We start from the raw sequence: 18,357 nt of genomic DNA on the forward strand, positions 1-18,357 counted from the left end.
CTTTGTGCAGGGTACAGAAAGATGCTAGAGGTAGGATGGAGCTCCCAGGCCCCATGTGGCCCGCCCCGTTGACCACGAAACTCCTGGTGCCTGGGGCAGTGTCTGGCATGCGACAGATTCTCAGTAAGGATCTGCTGAACAAATGAACGGTGCCTGGCACCTGAGGGCCAAGGCGACTGAGGATGGTAGCAAACTCCACTTCTGTACAGAGATCTGAACCAAGAGTGAGGGCTGCAGGGAGTCAGGGTGAGGCACGAGGGCACTTCAGGAAAGGCAGCCAGGATGCCATGCTGGCTGCATACGCCATAGAACAAAGGACTTGGAAGGCTTCTGCGAGGTTACCCAGTCCAGCCCCTGGGAGAGATGAAGTCCCTTCTCTGTCCTCCAGGGCAGGCGGCCGTTCAGCCGCTCAGCCACTATGATGGGGACCAGGTCTCTGTAAACCCATGTTAAGTGGTGGAGCTTCCCCAGATGAAGCCAAGTCATGGTCCTTGCAGCCCCGTCGCCTCAGCTCTGCCCTCCAGGACATGTGTTTCTGGGAATCTGACCTTCCCTCTGAGGCTTCTTTTTCAGATGCAGTGGCCCCAGTTACTTTAACAAACAGTATCCTTTTCTCACACAAGAGAATGTTACCAAATGCCTGGCAGTTCTGGGTGCCAAGGAAGTAACAGGGAATAGTATCTACAGGGAATAGTATCTACATCTTGGTGGGAGAAAACCATCATCAACGGTGGGGCCCACTCAAGGCATCTTAGGAACGCGGGAAAGGACACATTCGGGCAGAGGGAGCAGATACTCTGAGGGCGAGGTCATGAGCAAGTTCTCGGTGTGGCCGGGAGCTGGAAGCGCTGCGATGTCCAACGTTCTCAAACGGACTGGACGTCCCAAGGTGCCAGGTGAACAGAGAGGGCAGTGGCGCCAACACGGCGCTGAGTGTGCTCACTACGGCCCACCCAGGTCTGATGGGCGTCTGCCCTGCTGGGCCAGGCGGGTCAGGGTCGGCTTCCCGCAGGAGAGACCATGCATGTATTTGCCTTCTACATGCATGGTCTCTACATGGTCTCTCCTGAGCCGGCCTGGGTGTTATGAGAAAACTGTGTTTTAGAGGAGGTGGGGGAGCCAGGAGTGATAAGAAAGATCTGGAACTCTACGAATTAACCCCTTTTTTAATTTGAAGACCGATTTCACAAAAGGTTCTTTCAAGCAGTGAGTGAGTGTGCATCTTACCTTGATCTCCCTCATGGATGCCTCGGTCTCAATGGAGATGGAGGTGTCTCCGCTTCCTCTCCGAGAGGAAGTCCCGCCCAGAGAGGCCAGTGTGGCTGCGGACAAGCTGGGCATGCTGCGCGGCCCCTGGGATGTTGAAGAGCAAAGGCGACGTGTCAGACTAAACAGCCTAATTCACGTCCGACTGATTGTGCCTTTCCTTCAATTCCTTTCCCAACCGGAAAATCTTCCACGGGCTTACGGCAGGCAAGAGAGAGAGGTTCACCTTAGGTGCCTCACGGATGCTCTGCGGTCGGGTCAGCACTAAGCTCATGGAGGGGCCCCTCCCAAACGCCTGCACTGTTATATGGTATTGAACACACATGCTGGATGTGACAGTAGGGACTCCCTAAACAGATGCGACACCAGGCCTGTGGGCTCCTAGTCCTGCTCACTCACTGGTAGATTTTATGAAAGGTCAAACAGCATCTCTTGTCAGTTTCGTCCTTGAGATTTGGGAACCTCCAGGTTTATAAATGGCATGATATGAAGGTTTATGGAAACTGCATACCTTCTCAGTGAAATCTTTATCTGGTCTCTCTTCAACCTGCAGAGGAAAGTGACAACTATTATACACTTGATGCATTCTATCAGGTATGATGATAACATGAATTTAGAGGGTAGGATGATAAAAACAATAAAACGTTAGCTTCTCTAAAAACGTTGTCTTCACATCCTTCCTGTCCGGCGTCTCTCTGGGAACCCCCTTCTCTCGGGCCAGATCTCAGTGGGACCCTGTGTGGCCTGCAGCGCACCAGGAGGGTGCACAGTAGCCTCAGGCCCCAGGGACACGTGGGTGTTGAGAGTGACTTGGGGCCAAGAAGCCATGGCTGGCACTGGTGTTCCTTTGTTCTTTACTCAGCATCCAACAAAAGCCCAAGGTTTCTTTGCTCTGCATGTTTTTCTGTCACACTGAGGTTTCTAATCGTACTCCCTGGGTGGGTACAGAGGTTGTCTGTCTCCAAACTCCCCAGAAAAGCTGCCGGGGAGCACCATGCCTCTACCTCCGGCTCCTGTAGCTCAGAAGACGCAGGGCAAATGCAACTGCAGCTGCAGGCTGGCAGCTTTGGGAGGCGACCGGACACTGGTCACCTTCGGGGCCTTCCCCAGCACAGCTCAGACCCATCGAGCTCACCCGAGGCTGCGCTCAGAGACACCAAGCCGCTCTGGAGTCTGTGACCCGCAGCAGCTCAGTACACGGGTGCCAAGCTCGTGGCCAGGTCAGGGCAGACAGTGGTCTCCAAACACTGCCTGCCTCGTGCCCGCCCCGAGCCCAGTCTGGGCCAAAGGCCCGCATCTGCACCATCCTGTCCCCACCGAGAAGGCCTGCTAACTGCCACCTTCCCACCGCTGAACGCCTCACCCCTTCGGCCTTCTCTCCAAGGACAGGACACACAGAGTGATCACCAAAGTAACAGGGCCGAGAGCTGGAACCAATCAGCCCACCCAGAGGGTCAGACAGAACTCAAAGGATGGCAAATTCAAGAACCCAGCTCTTAGCTCAGGGCAGCTGCCTTCGACCCTGCACGCTGATCCCGGGGCCATCACGCGACCTCGCCCACCCGTGCCACACCTGAATCCTCGGGATGGACTTTCTCCTCGCACCTAACTCATCTCCCGAGTGTTCTAAGAGCAGGGAAGGAAACGAGAATGAAGAGGTCATCACCCTCAGCCCCTGAAATGGACCCAGGTTTGCTAAGAACGTCCCTCGGCAGGGAGGAGTGGGAGAGAGCATTGATCCAGATGCTCCCTCTACCCGGATCTCCTCCTTTCCACTCAGCTGCAGCTGCTGCCCTCTAAGGGTCAATCTGAGGCCGGTGCATCTCACAGGAGTCCCCACAGTCTGGCCGGCAGGTGGCCCCTCTGCACTGTCTTGGCTCCCTCCTGGATGGGGCAGTTCACTCTGGGCAAGATGGTCACTGCGGACCACCACCACGCCACCTGCTGCTTGCTGGCATGTGCTCAGCACGTGTGCAAGTGCACATCTGCATCCCATTTTTGAGATGCGCATGCCACATTCACCTGTGCACATTTTGAGCTGAGGTAGATGCCGATGGACAGGGTTTTATCTACTCTGGCCGAGCCCCGGGGAGCCCACCTCTGTGTTCTGACTTGCAAGCATGTTCCAGCATTTCAGATGGAGAGAACACTAGTAGTTCAGGTTTTTCTCTCCATTTGGGAATAACATATTCCTGAAATACTTTTCCAAATTAAATTTTCAAGCAACTAAGGCGAAGTGAAATCTAGCATCCAGTCTGCTGGGAAACTGATTTGTGAATTCTCCTGGGCTCAAGAGGTGTATTTCTTGGAACGAGTTTGTTCACAGAGCCAACAGTAGTGAGGTGAGAATGGAGAGATGATGATGGAACGGCTGGTGGGGCCCCAGGACCCCACGGAGAAGGTTGCGGCTCGGGACTCGTGTCAGTGCCGTTTCTGACTGCCATTAGCAGTGGATACTGTGCCGAAATAAATGATGTTCATCCACTAAGGTATCTGTGCCCACAGGAGAAGGGTTTATTTTTAGTACTTCTTCCAAGAGAGATGAGAAGGAATCTAATCCAGACCGGTAAACACTGGTCCGGGGCGGAAGAGCCTTCAACACCCCTGCTCTGTGCTGTGCCGCTCGCTGCCGTGTACGTGAGCTGCCCCTTCGTGCAACACAAACATGGGTCACAGCCTCGGTTTCTCTAGCCCCATCTGGCAGCGTTCAGGTTCCTCGCTCACGTTTCCTCTGGATACGAAGGCATCGTGTGGAGCACGGCTGCCTAAGACGTGCGTGAGGGGTGTTTCCAGGGGTGTCACCAGGGGAGCGTGAGGCTGCGGGAGGATTCCCAGTGTACTCTGAAGCTGGACGACACAGATGCGCTGGCGTCACTGCCTAGGAGTGGTCGAGCCTGTGTGGTCAGAGCTCCTGATTCTTGCTCCTTCCACTGGCCTGGCTCCCTTGCAGCCAGTGTGGCTGAGGTTTCTGTATCACTGGGCGGGCTGCTGGCCTGGTCTGTGCATGCCGCGGGCAGGGCCATGTGTGTGAGGCTCACTCCAGGCCCTGTGCCTGGATGGTCCAAGTGCTCAGCACACAGTCCCTGAGTGACGAGTGACTATGGCCGCCTCAAGAAGATTCTAGATAAAGCACGACTCAGCCACAGGCTGGGGAAGTGGGCCTGGGGTGGAGGTGCACTATGTGCCCCTGAGAGGGAGTTGGCATCCCCCCCTGCTCCCCAAGGAGCACACTCCTGGAAGGCCGTGAGGCGGGGCACAGCGTAGGGCCCGACCCTGGTGATGGTCTCGGACACTGCTGTGTCCTTTAAGTGGGACGAGCTGCCATCTTTAATAGCACCGCCTCTCCCCGGCACTGGCCTTCCTCCCACTGTAACCGGGTGAGGCGGGCTCGCCTGTGTGGTGTCTCAGACCCAGAGCAGACTCCCCAGGGAGCCCTGCAGGGCTGCCCCGTGCCTGTGTGTTGCCTCCCCTGAGACTCCTGTCTGTCCTCTCTCAGGCTGCACCCCAGCCCAGCACTGCCAGTCCGATGAGGTGCGCGCCAGGGATCCCCACCACCCCCCAAGCCCCCGAGCCACTGTACACGGCAAACATTGCTTCACACCCCTGGGTAAGCTGCCAAGCAGAAGCACACCACTGGCTTACGTCCTTGTGGTTCTTTAAGGCTGTCACTTCCCCTTTCTGGTGAAGCGCAAGAAGTGCAGTGCCTGGCCAGATGTCCCAAGCCAAGAGTGCGACTGCTGACCTCCGCATCTGGCTCTCATAACTCCCTGCCCAAGGCCACCTGCCCAGGCCCTCTGAGAGAGGCCAATCTCATTCCTGTGCAGGCCCGCTCCTCAGGCACTGCCCGGGGCCTGCTGCTCCTCCCTCCCAGGCAGAAGGGTCAGGGGAGCCCGAGCTCAGACAGCTCCTTTCCACCTCTGAGGTCACGGCCTTCCCCTAAAATGTGGCCCACCCACAGTGCACCGCGCCCTTCCAGGGATGCAGCCATCCTAGGACTGAGGAAATAGAAACAGTACTGACTCAAGGGGAGAGGACTATGTATTTTGAAAATGATGAACTTGAGAGAGCCTGTGGACTAGTGGATAAGGAAGCCAGGGTCCACACAGCTCAATATGGTTCGAATCTCAGCCCCATAAACTACAAAACAAACAAACAAAACAAAACAAAAAAACATACCTAGGTGTGTGTGCGTGAATGCCCAAATCCCAACAGGATGGAGGGAGGGAGGAGAAGAGACCAGCGTGACCACGCCCCACTGGGGGTTGCTTTCCCCGCTCCCTCGCTATTCCTTGGTCTCACTTAGGAGAGAGCATACAACCTCTGGCAAATATAAAAAAAAGAAGACTCTGGAGAAGATGCCAGCCTCGTGCTGCCTTCTGGGCTTGCTCCAGATGCAGGGACACTGTACGTGCCCTCTGTCCTCGAGGCGATCGGGGATACTGTGACCACGTCCCTCGGGAACTGCCCTCACCCTGCAGACACCCTGCAGTTCTAAGAGCCCCACACTGGACATCTTGTCTGCTCTGTGGTTCCCAGCCGAGGCAAGTCTCCAGGATGAGGTGGCAGATACTGCTGTGGGACCCTGACCTTTATCACCGAATGTGCCAACAGCACAGCAGTCAGCTGACCTTTGTAAACAAGCAGCTGACTCAGGGCAGAGAAAATCCAACTTATCTGTTTGTGAAGCACAGAGAAATCAGCTCAGTTAGGCACCTGAGTGTCCCCCAGACTCAGAGTCCTCAGCCGTCCCCATGCGCAGCTCAGTGCGTGCGGCGCCTGTGAGCACGGGCCGGGCCGTCAGCTCCCAACTCCAGGAATCAAAGTGGAGCGCTGCGGAATTGGGAGGGCCCAGAGAGCCTTCCTGCTTTCTCCTCATGATGACACATGAAGAAAATAGCAGCCCCACCCCAGGATGGCCCCCAGCTACGGAGATCACTCACTCCTCTCTCCAGCCTCAGAGACGCCGGGAGCTTCGACCACTCGGCTCCTTAATTACGGTCCCCGCCTAACACTGTTTCAGGAAGTGAATGTGTCACACACTTAGAAACGTGACAAAGGCACTGGATCCCACACGGCCAGCAGTGAGGGTCGAGTCCCGGACTCAGTGGCATGTGGACGTGAGTGCTCAGAATCCTGATGGGAGCTGGAGCTGAAGGGACGGTAGCATGGCCTCCCTTCAAGGGGAGTGCTCTCTCACCCGCCCGTCGGCTCTTTCTCTGCCTGTCTCCAGCAAGCACACGTGCCCAATAGGACACGAAAAAGAAAAAGAAAAGCAAGTATATGACAAAGCCTCTGGAGTCAATCGTTTCTAACAGACGATACCGAGGCCCCTACTCTCTGACTTTATCGTGATGCTTGAACGAACCCAAAGTAAACGTTTATGATTGCAGATTGTCACTTGAAACACACCAGGCAGAGGGCAGTAAGGGTGATTAAGAGTCTTTGCTTTTTGTTTTGTTTTGTTTTGTTTTGTTTTGCATAGAGGGTGTATGTGCTTGCCAGAGAGAAAGAGACAGAGAAAGAGAGGGAGGGAGAAGGCACCCCCCAGTGGGAAATGGTGATGCCACAGACCTTTCTTCTCCATTCCTATCCTGTCGTGTTTTAGGGCATACATACACATGTGCCCAGGCATGTTTTTCAAGCTGCCAGAGCCAGGACTAATACCACTGGCCATGTGGGATCCAGATTCCTTAACCACCAGGTCACAGGGACAACCCTCGTGTTCAGGATTCTTCAAAACTGAAGCCACAGCTGCCTTCTGTCAGTTGTAAATATTCTTTTTCCCCCCAAAAATGAGAGCACAGGAGAGTACTGTGCCTAAGGGTGATTCCTTTATCAGCTTTATCATGGGACATGTTTATTCCCAGTGGTCCTACAGCATCACATAGGTTAGTTTATGTGTGCTGGACCATCACAGCACAGGAGTCTCGGCAGAGCCGACGGAAGGGAAGGGGACCCGAGGCCGGCCCGGTGCACTGAGCTCAGGGGCCCACACTTCCTTACTCACAGCCACTGCCTTTCAGGCAGCCGCCAACAGCACAAAAAGCACCTTTTCTGATTATCCGAAGGACAGTTACGTGAGGCTGATGGGCCGAGTTCTCAGTGGCACTGCGTGGTCAGTTCTGGGGCAAGATCGGTTCTTTTTCAGGTTTTTGCCACAGGGCACGTGTGCTACCAGTGAGGCAGTGAGACAGTGACAGGAGCAGTGAGAGGTCACCCCTTGGGGAAGATGGCCATGCCACAGTCCCTTCTCCTCCCTCTTCACTCAGGACTTTGAGCATGTATGCACATGACCTGGCATGATTTTGCCAGGTTTGAGATTCAAATCATGGAGCTGGCTATGTGGGATCCAACCACTCTAACCTCCAAGTCACCAGCACGGTAAGACAAACTGGCCCAACATGGCACCTCTCTGTAGGGAAGCCCTCGGTTCCACCGCCTCCTCTGGTTTCCTGAACTCCAGACTGAGGCATAGGGTTGGCAACTCAGTGAAGAGCCACGTGCATGTTTGCCAGGGCTGGGAGCTTCGCTATGGGAAAAAGAACGTGACCTCCCCCATCTGCTTCTGTCCTACCCAGGGTTTACCAAGGACAGTACCCATGGCCATGGGGTGTGCTGGTCCGCAGCCCCCTCCCTCACCCCGACACATCCCTGTTAAAAGCATGATGGAATAGCCTTAAGCAAGGCATCAGGTCAGGGAAGACCAAGTGGAAACTCCTGAAAAGCCCAAGATAACGCAGCGATGAGACGCCCAGGGTGGGGGCGAGCTGAGTGGAACCTTATTTTCTGAGGCAGAACTTGGTCCTGCGGGGCAGATGGGAGTGTCCGCTGTGGATTGCACACACCCCCGGAGGGGAGAGCCCCTGGGGTAATGCCTAAATGGAGCTGAGCTGGAATGTCACAGGTACAGGGGCCCAGGCCTAATTTTAAATTCTCTGGGCTTGATAACATGACATTTCAAACAAATGCTAAAAGTCAATCATTCGGGCCTTGAAATCATAAAAACGACGCGCCTGTGCACACAGCTGCACTCTCCCTCCCACTCACGGCTGCCCTCCAGACCCCATCTCTGAGTAACATCGACAACTTTTGTGCTCCTTGAGAAATTTAGCAACGGAGTCCAGACAACACCACCAAACAGTAATACTCCAAATTTGGAATCATTTCTTCCCTAGCCCTATGTTTATTTAGACCTGAAATAAAACGGGAAAGCCTTCGGACTGCGTCCTACGTTTCTGGCTCTTGAAGAGGGTAGTTTTTAGAGGAGACGGAGGAGGACAGATGGAAGGAGGAGGGAAGAGGGAAGCAGGCCGGTCAAAGGGGGCAGACTTACCACCGGGCTGGCCCGCGCCGAGCTGGGCCTGGAGGAGGCGCGGGAGCCGGAGTTGAGGTGGCCGCTGTACTCCGAGTGCTGCCCACACAGCCAGCCGCAGGGACACGCAGACAGAAACAAGAGAACAGGGTTAGCAAAGAAGCGACAGCAGCAGAGGCCAGACGAGCTCTCCGGGGAGTCGTGGAGGGTAGTCATGCCATTGCAGAGAGGAGGAGAGCGGTGAGGCAGGCTCTGCTCGGGGGAGAGGCCTGTGTCCATCACGTGCCCCCGTTGGTGCCCACGAAGGATGAAAGCAACAACCAGGGCCGCAGAGGATGCAGACTTCTGAGTTAGTAAGGAGGTGAGAACACACGCGTCCGTTCAGCTTGGGCGTGCAACTGCGCTTGTCACCCGCAGGGCACCAACCGCGACCTCGAGCACAAGCCGCAGATTAGGACAGGGACTTGGCGTTTCGGCAACGGGAAACCTTGCTTCTCGACTATCTTTCCAAGTGGAAACAAAGTAAGACTTCGGGTTAATACAAGGTCGTGCACGGCCTCTTTAAAGGCCAAGCTCCCTGTCTTGGGGGCGCTGCGTGCGTCTGTCATCCGTCTGTCCACTCCGGTAAAGGAAACTCGGGCAGCTACCCTGAGAGTCATGCCTTCATAACCTATGTTCCTGCTGGTTCTAGTCTTAAATGCATTTTTGTGTTATTTTAAAAACTCTTATTTTCCTCTTGAACAAGGCAGGGCAGAGGAGAAAGGGAGGCAAGAGTTGGACACCACTGGGGATCTTGAGCATTGGCAGATCGTGACGCGTCCTGAGGGGTCTCTTTGAGAGGGACCATGTGGCACCCTGCGGTGAGCCCCTCCATGGCTGCGGCCCCTCTGCCCCAGCGCCTGGATGCCCCGCTCGGGGCCAGGCGCTCAGCTGTTCTCTCCACTGGCCTCCTGGCCCACTGGGAGCCCCGCGTCTGCATCCTCATTGCACAGTACAAGGAGCCCCAGATCTGGAGGGGCGCTCATGATTCCCATCCCAGACTCTGCCTCTTCGTCTACCTTCCCACCAGGATGCCACCCCCAAGGGCTGGGTCTGTGGCTGTTCTGTTCCCTGTGAAGCTCCAACGAGCAGGTGGGCCCGGCACGCAGGCCTGTATGCAGGAAATTCTTGGGAATGAATGAATGCTTCGACTTCAGAAAGGAAACAGTCACAGAATGCCTCCTTGCTCTTAAATGTCCGTGGGGCTCTGGGCAGGTGGGCAGGCTCCCCATACCCCTCCCACCCACATGCACTCCTGTACCCCACAGATGTTTATTACAAACTTGCACGCAGGGGCAGGACGGTAGTAAACACGGTGACACTGGTGTGTGTACACCGTCGGTCAGACAGCACTGCGACCTTGGCAGGAGCGTGTAACAGACTTGTCGGTTCTGCTAGCCTGACCTTTTGGCTTTTTTTGCTCAAAGAAAAACACTTGACGTCAGCACTGTGAGGCAGAAATCTCGCCTCTGGGTTTACTGACAGGAGAGCGAGGCAAACTCCACCCCATAGTACATCCTGCTTCTGCGTCGTGCGTGCCCTGGCTTAGGCTGCAAAGCTCGGGTGAATTGCTGGTGGGGCTTATTCTACACCACATTTCCCTGGTCAAAACAGTGCTCACCACCCGCTCGGACTTGACTATGCAGAAGAGAGAAAGTTAAAAGTCCGTGTCACCAAGTGCATGTGCCACCAGACACTCAGGGCTCCTGTGGCTAGGGCGGGGCTGATGGAAGTCAGAAAGCTTTGAGTTCGAATCAGGCCACCTCCTGTTGGCCACGCGACCTTGGAAAGGTTATGGAGCCTGTCACCTACGGCCCCCGCCCCCCGAGCCAGGGCTCAGCCCACACAGAGGTGCTGAGGGTGGTCCAGAATGCATCCTGGGCTTTTTTCCACTTTCCCAGTTTCTGGATTAGGTGGCATTGCTGGTGATGGCCATGGCCACTTCCAGCATGTCGAAACAACCGAGAAGGTCACGTCACACACAGTTCCCAGCCCTCCCCTGGGGCGATGGGGGGACAATTCTGGTTTTCCAGGGGCAGGAACAAGTCTTCCCAAAAAGTCTTTCACAGGACTGTCTGGTGCAGACCCGAGGGCAGCTGGATCCTGCGGTCACAGCCACTAGGGCCTGATACCTCAGGGCCGCGGGCTGGGTCCTGTCTGGCTCTGGGCTGAGCCCTAGAGCCTTCACCACAGGAATGCGTGGCCAGTGGTCACCACCACAGCTGGGCTGAGGGTCGGGGCTCTCCTCACGTACACCCCACTCAGGACAACCGTGAATGTTCAAAGATAGGCATGGCGGGACACTCAGGAACCGCCTCGCTCCTTCCATCTCTAGCTCATGATGCTAATTTTCCGCCGAAGCAGAGCTGAGGGGCCCACGGCCTTCCATGCTCACCCGATCCACACGGCTGAGCTTGATGTTAGGTGTGTGCCTCGGAACCAGGACACGGGCCCGTCTATGGGCATTTGAGCTGCGAGGACAAGATTGCCTTCTGTTCCTTAGCCTCACAGAGGCCATCGCTCCCAGGCAGTCCCTGGGGGAGGCTAGGGCACGGAAGTCATTGCTCACCAAGGAGCAGCCGGCAGTGCCAGGAACTGCAGCTGAGGCCGGAAGCTCATCTCCAAGGAGCTTCAAAGAGCAGCCCCTGAGCCCGCCACCCTGACAGGCTGGAAACCCCACTCAGGCCCCCAGAAAACTCGCCAGTGCTTGGAAAAAGTCTCTTCCTCTTTAAGGATTAGTATGCTCTCTCATTCTGATTTTTAAAAAAGGCAGCTGCACTGTTTCCATCCTGTTATAGGTCAGGGCTATCTCCTCTTCCAGGCATGGTTTACAAGCTTCCTAATGGCCTATAACAATATTTAAGAACTGGAAAAATATCTATTACAGTGGGCTCCATGTTAAACAACTCCTGCAACACAAAAATTGCTAAGTATTTAATTAGATGTTAACAAAAACTAATGCTCTGTCAACTGAGTATTAGGGCTTTGTTTGCTTTTTAAATCTGCCAGAGGGCATGTGAGCTCTCACCGGAAAGAGACAGAGACAGAGAGAGAGAGAGAGAGAGAGAGAGAGAGGGAGGGAGGGAATGTCGGAAAGCACCCCCGGGGGCTGGTCACGCTGCAGTCTCTTCTCCTCTCTAGATTCCGGGCGCTCACGCACCCATGCCCTGTGTGTTTTTCAAGCCATCAGGTCTGGAACTCAAACTGCAGTCAGTCATGTGGGATCTCACCACCTTAACCAATATGCCACTTGCTGGACTCAGTATTGGGCTTAAAAACTACATGTTAAAGAAAACTAGGTAGATTGGCATGGTTTCAAAAGAACTCACACATATCCACGATGGTTGGCAAACTGGGTGTGTGGAGGAACCTCTGGGTGCAGGAGCACCATCTGCCACTGGGAGTGCTGGCTAGGATGGATTGCTCGATTCCCATGGTCCTAAAGGCAGGCAATTGAGCTTTCTCGCCTCCATGGGTTCCGCCTCATTGTTCTATGTTATTACCTTCCTCACTCATTCATTCACAAATATTTAAAAACATGCATAATACGCCTACTACGCTCCTATTGTAATGGCTTAGTCTAGCATTTCAAACCCTTTGAAGAGGTGGAGAGACCACAAAATTTAAAAAAGAAAGGAAATGCGTGTAATATTCCGAGTCTGTACATTTGTTCATTTTCTCAGTTATTCAGAGGTAAAAATAGCTAATGGTCTGCCGGGTTTCCTTTCCCTTTTTTTATTAAGGCCACTTCACTGCTAGTTAGTACTGTCAGTGCGCTGCAGGGGCAGAGAGCAGATGAAACTGTCAAGTTCTGGTGTCTCCTTTGGACGTGTGCACACACCTGCACACACGCCTGCGTGTGAGGACACCGTGCTAAGTCGAGGCCCCTCGATGTTATCATGATGGACAACTGAAATCGGGGTGTTCCCTCCCTACAACGGTTGCTCCTCTCCCATGCTGGAGCCCTGCCCAGCGAGCACCTCCAGGGTCATGCAGCAGACAGGGAAGGGAAGGGGAGACAGAAGGTGCCTTACAGAACGGGAGCCGCAGGCGCTGACCCGGCGAGCCCCCGCCAGGCTGCTCTCATCGAACTCAGATGCCTGCGACAAAACAGACCGTCAGGATGGCGCGCCCTTCTTTTCTCCAAGAGAACCCACAACATGCTGAAACGTAAGCTAAGGGAGATGGACACGTGCCAGGAACAGGTCCCGAATGACACTGTACAGCAGAGGCTTGAGGCCACCTTTCCCGGCCCTTTCGCTCTTTCGCAAAGAGCTCTGGAGCGCAGTGAGGTGCATGCAGAAGTCGGGCGCGATTTCAGCTGTGGACCGGCATGCAGCTCGGTTCTCCACCAGGTCATTGAAATCTGTGCAGTATCTCGACAAACATTCCATGCTTGGCAAACACTTATTAATCAGATTCACAACAAGCAGGTAACCCAGACAGCCTGCTCTATCACGGCACCCTCATGCTTGATGTTTAAGAGGTTACTCTATCAAGCAGCCCTGGAACCACACACGGCAATCAGGGTTTTCATGCTGAACATTTCCTACTTCTTTGAAAGTGGCTAAGTGGAAACTGAAACGTTTGATTAACTTGAAAATGCTACATAATCAATCCCTGTGGGAAACAGGAGCTTACAGTGCCGCAATGACGATGTCCAGCTTTGTCTGTTAAAAGGAACTTTAACTCTTCCTACCCCACCCCCAGGACATCCTGGTTTGCTCGGCCTTCTACATATTTAATTCATAAGTGTATAATCTATAAATGTAATTCGTAATCTGATAAAAACTTATGAAATCATTAGTACACAGAACAGCTAGCTACTCTGAAGATTCAGTCACGGTTTCCTGCACTATATGTATTTTTTTTTTTTTTTGAGAGGTTTTCACTGTAGGGCGCGCGCACTTGCCAGACAGAGAGAGAGAGACAGAGACAGAAAGCGAGAATCACCCCCCAGGGGGGATGGTCACGCTGCAATCCCTTCTCCTCCATTCTCCTCTCGGGATCTTGGGCACGTACGCACGTGCACCCGGCGTGAGTTCTAAGCCACCGGGTCCAGGACGCGAACCGCGGTCGACTACGTGGGAATCCAGCGACATAGCCATTACGTTAACTGCTGGTTCCCTCCTGCACTCTATTTAATCATGGAAATATCCTCTGCAATCCACGAACCGGGCTATGGTGTTAATGAGAGGTTTTCACTGTAGGGCGCGCGCACTTGCCAGACAGAGAGAGAGAGACAGAGACAGAAAGCGAGAATCACCCCCCAGGGGGGATGGTCACGCTGCAATCCCTTCTCCTCCATTCTCCTCTCGGGATCTTGGGCACGTACGCACGTGCACCCGGCGTGAGTTCTAAGCCACCGGGTCCAGGACGCGAACCGCGGTCGACTACGTGGGAATCCAGCGACATAGCCATTACGTTAACTGCTGGTTCCCTCCTGCACTCTATTTAATCATGGAAATATCCTCTGCAATCCACGAACCGGGCTATGGTGTTAAAATCGCCGTGGCAACCACAGCCATCTTTCTGCTTGGTAAGCATAGCTCCTGCCCACAGGGCTTCCCTCAGCGTGGCTTCCCAGCCTAACAGCCCTGTGCACACCCGAGTCTCCCTGAGCCAGAGCTGTGCGACAGCTCTTAGCAGCAGCCGGGAGAGATGAAACCCAGAGCCGGCCAAAGGGACTGACAGACACCACGGCACATGTAAGCTCCACGAGAACATGCGACTGCCCCACAGGGCTGGAAACGGGCACATTCATGCTCCTCGTGCACATGTGGGCACACAGGCAGTGGGAGGGCGCACACGGCGTGGTCAGGGGAGGGCACGCACCCGGTAACGCCCCGCAGGCCGGGCAGTGCTGTTCAGACAGGAGGGCTGGAAGACGAAAGCACACAGCAGGTTTTTAAAGCCTTGAAAACACAGCTACGAACAACAGTGCTGAGGCCACGGCAACGTTTCGTCATTGCGACGGCCAAGGGTGATGGCTGGCCCAAGAGCCGACGAGGCCCCGTTTCTAGTACGTCTGAGAGACGCACACCCAAAACTGACAGCGAGGATGAGAGGACGTTACCCTTTAGAAAGGTAACCCTCTCCGCAGCTCTGCGGCAGGACTGTCCCGTAGTCATTTCTTGTTGAGAGTTCCTGGAAGGGAGGGCTGGGGAATTCAACAGTGGGGCAAGGCCAGCCGGCAACGAGAGCAGCGCAGGCCGGCCGAGCAAACAGTGCACTTTCATGTCACACGCGAACGTCCACGTGGGAGGTGAGTGTCAGAAACTGTGCATTTATTTCCATTGGAGGACGCCAGGAAGCCTTTGGGTTGCAAAAAGGGGTGACCAAGCTTCTTGGGCTGGCCGGCCAGCCCTTTCGGCAGTGCCACAGCTTCTCCAGGCAAAGGGAGTCCTTGCCTAGAACAGGGTGAGGCCGTACCTGCGAGGGCCATGCTGAAATGCAATGGCAGCTCCGGGTGCAACGAAACCAGCACAGATTAAAACCGAACCGTGACTCACTGAGGACCCAAGCAGGGCATGCCGAGCGAGTCAGGCAGGTGCACGGTTGGTGGCGAGTACTCAGCACCTTGCATCTGCATGCAACGGAGAGGACAATTCAACCTCAAACACGATGTGTGCTCAGACCTCTAACCCTGACTTCCTTGAGTCAGGATAATACCCATACGCCGACGGCTAGGAGGGCTAGACCCTGCTTGGCCAGCCTTGTGAAAACAGGAAACAGAGGGGACAGAGAGCCAAAGAAATAGTGCTGTCCTGCCCGCTGCTCAACGTGAAGTGCCAGAGCGTGCACAGAAGCCTTCCACATTGCTTCCTGGACACGTTTACGAGAAGAAAATATTTTTAAAGAAACAAGTGAAAACCCAAATGGGGAACAATTGCTGGAAAAGGAGGAGGCCTAAGAGACCAATTCTTTGGACTTGAGGTTTTGAAAATATACACTTAATAGAACACTCCTCGTCCAAGCATCCTTTTTTTCTATATTAGGCCCTAAATTATATTCGATATATGTATGTGAGGAGACTAAGAAAAGTCTTAGCAAACTAGTGCTCCAACTCCACACCTACTGAATTTCGCTCCTTTGACTTCGTACAGAAGAGGTTGAAGTACCCTCGACATTCTATCAGCAATTGCACAATACATAGAGGAAAGAGGAGAAGGGAAAAAGGACGTGAAAAGGCAGGGACTGACCCGGTTTCCATCCTGGGCAGACAGGGGTCTAGAAGCCAGACCACTACTGGGAAGTCCAAGGTCGGAAGAGGAGGGTCCCTGCAATCAGAGAACACGGGCACGAGGGGAGGGAGAAAGGCTCACACCTGCACGTCACTGGGAAGGCACACCCTACTGTAAATCCAGACAAGAAAAACATGTGGGGAGGAGAAAGGAAGCTGATCAGAAGGAAATAAAGGTCAGGCCAGTTAGCTGACGAAACTACCCAAGACCAGATTAGGACTTCAGCGTCAACAAGACAATATGGACTTAACCTGAATTGACAGCAAGGCCACGGGGCGGGGGGCACTGAAAGGCTGTAATTTGGTTCTTATTTTAGATGTTTGATGGGGAAAACATTAAACATTGAACCAACAACTTCATAGGGACTGACGTCCCTACATAATGAAGTATTTCACTGGAGACGCCCTCCGGTTGGTCCCTTGGTTAGGCATTTCCACAATGAAGGTGTGATCGGGATCCACAGAGGACACGGTCAATTTAGGGTACAATGCTGAGCCGACAGTCCACATAACATTTCTGGGGACATGACTATGGAAATGAGCGTGTGCCCAAATAAAATGTTTTAGTCAACAGATCTTTAAAGGGAAGCTAGCTGCTTTACGTGTCTGTGGAGTCCCCTTCCAATTGCATAAGGACAGCCCATGAAGACCAAGCAGCTCTGCTCAAGCAGCACCTGAGAAATTTACTCTCCTTGGGCCAGCCAGGTGGTGTGGTGGCTAAGGGGCTGGATCCCACAGGGCTGACTCCATGATTTGAGTTCTCAACCCAGTGGCTTGAAAAACATGCTGGGTATGTGTGCATGTGTGCCCCAAATCCTGAGATGAGACTGAAGGAGAAGGGATTGTGGCATGGTCATTCCCTGGGGAGGGGGGGAGTGATTTCTCACTTTCCCTCTCTCCCCCTCTCTCTGTCTCTCTCTGGCAAGCACACATGCCCTATGGGAAAAATCGCTCTCTTTAAAAAAGTTTGAATTGGTACATTCATTTGGAAAACAGTTAAAATTATATATATACATACACACACATACAGAGTCATGCATTGTGTGAGGCTGTTGCGAAAGTCATGACATATCTTTCTAGGTTTTCTATGCAAAAATGGGTCATGACTCTCCTAAAGACCCAACATATACTAAATCGTAATGGACCACATATACAGTGATCCCATAAGATCATGCCACATAGCCTCCAACATCATATGTCCAATAATAAGAGAATGCATGAACATACTGGGGTGTGTTCATACAGTGGAATAGCATACAGTAATGTAAACAAACGTCAGTCACATGCAACACCTTGGGATCATATTACAAATAGCACTGATTGAAAGAAACAAGTCTCAACAGAGCATCAATGCATGGCACTACTATTTAAAGTTCAAAACTAGGCAAAACTAAACTGAATTGTTTAGAGAGGTAGTTAGATGATAATCTAAACAAGGGAGTAGACACCGAAATGTCAGGAGAGTGGTCATTCTTAGAGTGCACAGAGGGAGCTGTAAGTAGGAACGGGGGTGTGGGAGGCCTCCAGGATGCTGCTAGCAGTGTTTTTCTTCACCTGAGTCTTGGTGAATGGGTGACGTTTCTAATTATCTGTGACGTTAAATCTTTGTTTTATGTACACAAAAGTTAAACCACAAAGAAAATGATGAGAAACTGAATGTTAAATAATAAGAAAAACATCTTAGCAACAGGACACAGCATGGTGATTGCCAGGGGCTACCGGGAAGGTAGAAGCAGGCATCTGTCTTCAGTGGATGTGGAGTTTCAGTTTTGCAAGAGAAAAAAGATCCAGAGCTCTGCTGAGCAACAAGGTACATACAGTCAACACCACTGTGCTGTCCCCAGAATAATGGTTACACCAGCAGATCTCATGTGATGTGTTTTTGAAGATTAATAAAAAGAGAAATCCATCTTTACTGTTATAGATTCAAATGCGATTACTAGGAGAACTTTTCTAAGAAATACAAAAAATAAAATACAGCAAACATGGGCAAAAGACCTGAGCAACAACTCTGGAAAATGTTTCCAGCATGTATCCTAGAGAAAGTGTTGATACTTCTCAAATAGTGAAGAACATGAGACAAAGGATATGATAGGCGTGGATACACACATGCGTGCACGTGCACACACACACACACAAAGCATAAATAAATAGAGGAAAACATATCTTCATTAACACTCGATAAAGGCCAAAATAAAACATTCAACCCTAGTGTGATCACTGTTGATCTATTTTGAAAAACATGCTGGGTATGTGTGCATGTGTGCCCCAAATCCTGAGATGAGACTGAAGGAGAAGGGATTGTGGCATGGTCATTCCCTGGGGAGGGGGGGAGTGATTTCTCACTTTCCCTCTCTCCCCCTCTCTCTGTCTCTCTCTGGCAAGCACACATGCCCTATGGGAAAAATCTTAAAAAAAAAAAAAAAGAAGAAGAAGATACTCCACCATCCCTCAAGGTCCCCGAGCTTGAGCTGCTCACCGCTCAGCCTTGACCAAG

At 52.9% G+C, this 18,357-nt stretch overlaps 1 protein-coding gene across 19 annotated transcripts in view; it reads right to left on the reverse strand.

Moving 5' to 3' along the window:
- LRRFIP1 (LRR binding FLII interacting protein 1) overlaps positions 1–18,357 on the reverse strand; it is a 96,565-nt gene that overhangs the window by 38,488 nt on the left and 39,720 nt on the right. For 9 of the 19 annotated variants that reach the window (XM_027773225.1, XM_014589118.2, XM_014589117.2 and 6 more), the window contains 3 exons: positions 8,600–8,677; positions 1,778–1,813; positions 1,228–1,353 (listed from right to left, as the gene is read on the reverse strand). In XM_027773225.1, coding sequence (XP_027629026.1) covers positions 1,228–1,353; positions 1,778–1,813; positions 8,600–8,677 — 240 coding nt within the window. Of the gene's footprint in view, positions 1–1,227; positions 1,354–1,777; positions 1,814–8,599; positions 8,678–12,651; positions 12,718–15,819; positions 15,898–18,357 lie in introns of all 19 variants that reach the window. The other 10 variants (XM_006151964.2, XM_006151963.2, XM_006151959.3 and 7 more) reach the window with 2 other exon arrangements.

This window comes from Tupaia chinensis, unplaced genomic scaffold, assembly GCF_000334495.1.
Source record: "Tupaia chinensis unplaced genomic scaffold, TupChi_1.0 Scaffold000332_1, whole genome shotgun sequence".
Lineage (NCBI taxonomy): Eukaryota > Metazoa > Chordata > Mammalia > Scandentia > Tupaiidae > Tupaia > Tupaia belangeri.